This window comes from Echinops telfairi, unplaced genomic scaffold, assembly GCF_000313985.2.
Source record: "Echinops telfairi isolate 266 unplaced genomic scaffold, ASM31398v2 ScPeMD7_3;HRSCAF=10, whole genome shotgun sequence".
NCBI classification, from domain to species: domain Eukaryota; kingdom Metazoa; phylum Chordata; class Mammalia; order Afrosoricida; family Tenrecidae; genus Echinops; species Echinops telfairi.
Window position 1 is genome coordinate 25608505 of NW_022103899.1, and position 3176 is coordinate 25611680.

General features: G+C 38.2%; 1 protein-coding gene across 1 annotated transcript in view; it reads left to right on the top strand.

The window, feature by feature from the left end:
• The window catches only part of MAIP1 (matrix AAA peptidase interacting protein 1), a gene marked incomplete at its 5' end in the record, with an annotated part of 6423 nt that extends 4253 nt beyond the window's left edge, over positions 1–2170 (top strand). The window contains 2 exons of the mRNA XM_013004313.2: positions 998–1145; positions 1920–2170. Coding sequence (XP_012859767.2) covers positions 998–1145; positions 1920–1998 — 227 coding nt within the window. The remainder of the gene's footprint in view (positions 1–997; positions 1146–1919) is intronic.
• Positions 2171–3176: the final 1006 nt, after the last annotated feature.

Here is a 3176-nt window from a genome sequence, read left to right on the forward strand (position 1 = left end):
TCCATACTTTTGCTTCCTAGGTCGTTCCTCTGTTTCCTTTCACCTTCCTCCTGTCCCACCATCATGCTCGCCCTTCTTCTGCCTCTTAGTAATTCCTCTCCGCTAGATAGCTGTTGCCCAACCCCCTCAGGATCTCTACGTCCTCCTCATTGATGATTTTAACACCCTGTCTATGGTGTTTATGGTCACTGCTCCTTCCCCTGCTTCCTTCTCCCCCCAGCTTCCTCCGGAACGTTGGTCCGTTGCTGTCTCCTCAAGCTTGCTCCCATGTCTATCTGGTATAAATAGGCAACCCAACAACAGCAGAGACAAAACAAAAGATTGAATAGAAAGAGAACAGATAACTAGCAACCAACAAACAAAAAAGCGTACGTGATTCCAGGGCACTCGGGAAACCCAGCCTCTCCTTAAATGCTTCCGTGGACAGTTCTGACGTCGGGTTCTTAATTATTAAAAACAAAACAAACAAAAAACTTCTTGCACGTGTGACTTTGGAACATTTGGAAAGAGCCTTTTAGTCCCTTTTCTTCTCTCATAGGACCTCTGTGGGTGCTATCAGGAAGTATTGGGCTACTAACCACAAGGTCAGCAGTTCAAAACCACCAGCCACTCTTGGAGAAAGATGAGACTTTCTGCTCCTGTAGAGATTATTGCATCAGAAATCCAGAGGGACAGTTATTTAGCAGCAAAAAAATAAGGGTTTTTCTTTCTCCCAATTTGGTTTGACAACTTTTATCTGTCACAAGATTATTATCATTTTAGAAAATGGCACTAAATAAAAGTAGCATATATTGTTGGTGCTTAGAAAATGGCGGCTATCACTGAGATGCAGTGAAGAATGCAGGCGTCATAACTGTGATATAGTTTTCTTAAAGCAAAGCCGTATCAGTGCAGATCTCTCAACTGGACACCGCAGAATCTGGTCCTCAATTGTCAATTTTGGATATATGGATGATCGCATATTGTGATTTGTATTTGTTTGTGTTTTTTCTCTAAGGAAGGAAGTTTGTTAACATCCTGATGTGCTTTTGGTATCTAACCAGTGCCAATATCCCCAGTGAAGCTGTAACTGGCGCCAGTGTATTCCAGGTTAAGTTGGGAGATCAGAATGTAGAAACGAAACAACTTCTTAGTGCAAGTTATGAGTAAGTTTAACCATAATTTACTCTTTGTCTTCTCTAGAAAATACAAAATAACTTGGAAATACGGAATTAAACAGCTTTAAGAAGGAAAAAAATATAATTTGACAAGTGACTTATGAAGACAAGGTCAAAGAAACACTGCTATGAAACAGGACTGTTTGGAGATTAGAAAAAGATAACTGAATTTCATTAAATGGGGTTTCAGCTATTTATTGCTACATAACAAACCACCCTACATCTTAGCAGCCCAAATAGCCATTTATGTTGCCTGCAATTTCACAGCTCAGGAATTTTCGAAGAGCTCAGTGGGGAATGTGTGTCTACATTACCTGACATTAGCTAAGGATCCATTTCTATGATGACATCTTAATGTTCCTTGGCTTCTCCCTTACACTGTAATGTCTCATTTTGGGGGCCTCTCCTTGTGACTTTGGCTTATAGTCTTAGGTAACTCATAGTTTTTATAGGGTTGTTGTCTTCAAAGAGGTAAAAAGTAGAAACTGTGCTGGGTGATGGGCTATAAATAAGATAGGTGGTTGAAATCCACCAGACACTTGGTGGAGGAAAATGAGGCTGCTTATTCTCGTAAAGATTTATAGCCTCGGAACCGGTTGGGAGCAGTTCTTTGGTCCCATTGAGTCATTGTGAGTCGGGGTTGACTTGATAGCAGAGTGGGCCTGGTTTTTGGAATATATACTTACAAATTACATAGTTACCTAAGAAGTACTTGAGACAGGTATCATTTTTCTTGTAATTCTTTGTAATTTTATTTTCTAGATTTCACAGGGAGTTTACACAAGGAGTAATGCCCGATTGGACCATTTCACGGATTGAACACTCAAAATTATTAGAATAATCTTTCTTGGAAAAAGTCAGCTTATAGACTTATAGCAATTGCTGTGAAAACTAAGGAAGAAAATCTTTTGAGATCATTTGATCTTCACTTAAGTCTGTGGATTACTTTTTGTATTATTTTTCAATACTCTTTATAGTATATTGGCATGATACAATAAAGCATTTTCCACTGATTGTGATCCCTTCTTTTAAACATGCTCTGAGTAAAATGGTTCCAACAGCACCACCTGATTGTTGCCACGTTCTGTTTCATTCCCAGTGTTAATGCATATGTGTGTGTATATTTATATATAGAGAGAGAGACTATAATTTTATAGCTGTAATAAAGTATTGAAACATGGAACTTTTCTAAATTAATCTTTTTAAATATGTTATTTGTGGCCACATCATTCATACGATTAATTCATGTGTGTAATATGGGTTTAGTTTTGAAAAATCATTGTTACTGTTACACTACCTTGTTAGCCACTAGCTTTGTTGAGGTCAAATGGCTAAAGGGAGGGTAGTGAGCTTCCTCAGCCTGACAAAGCTTCCATAAAATGTACAGCTCCGTCATATAGTGGACAAAGTGATGCTGCTTCCATGGACATTGTGCTCACAATCCTAATTAGTGCAGTAAGACAGAAGATGCATAATGCAAAAGGACCTCTAACACTGGTTTTCAGAGGGCATGATTGGAACTATATAAAATCCTATTGAATTTACCAAAAAGCTACTAAGGTAAGTGATAAAGCAAGCTCACAGGATGCAAGGTTAGTATATAAAATGAATTAAGCTTTGATATGTTAGCCTCCATCAAAATTAAAAATACTGTTTGCAATATCTCAAAAAATAAGAAAATGTACCAAAATATACTAAACATCTCTACTTGAAAACTATAAAATATTACTGAGAGGAACAAAACCTAACTGGTGAGATTCTTTGAAGAGAAGGAAAAAGTAGCAACTTTACACAGAAAAGAAAGGCTCCAAATAAAGCATAGCTAAAGACCAACTTTCACTCCATGATCTCAGGACAGCCTGCCACTTGTACAACGGATGGGACAACATTTAGAACCCAAGGTAAATTCACCCACCCGCAGTGCTTTGCAAAAGGGTCTAAAATACTTTCAATGAGGAAGTCTCTTAACAAATGGTGCTGGAAAAACTGGATATCCATTTGCAGAAGGATGAAATGACC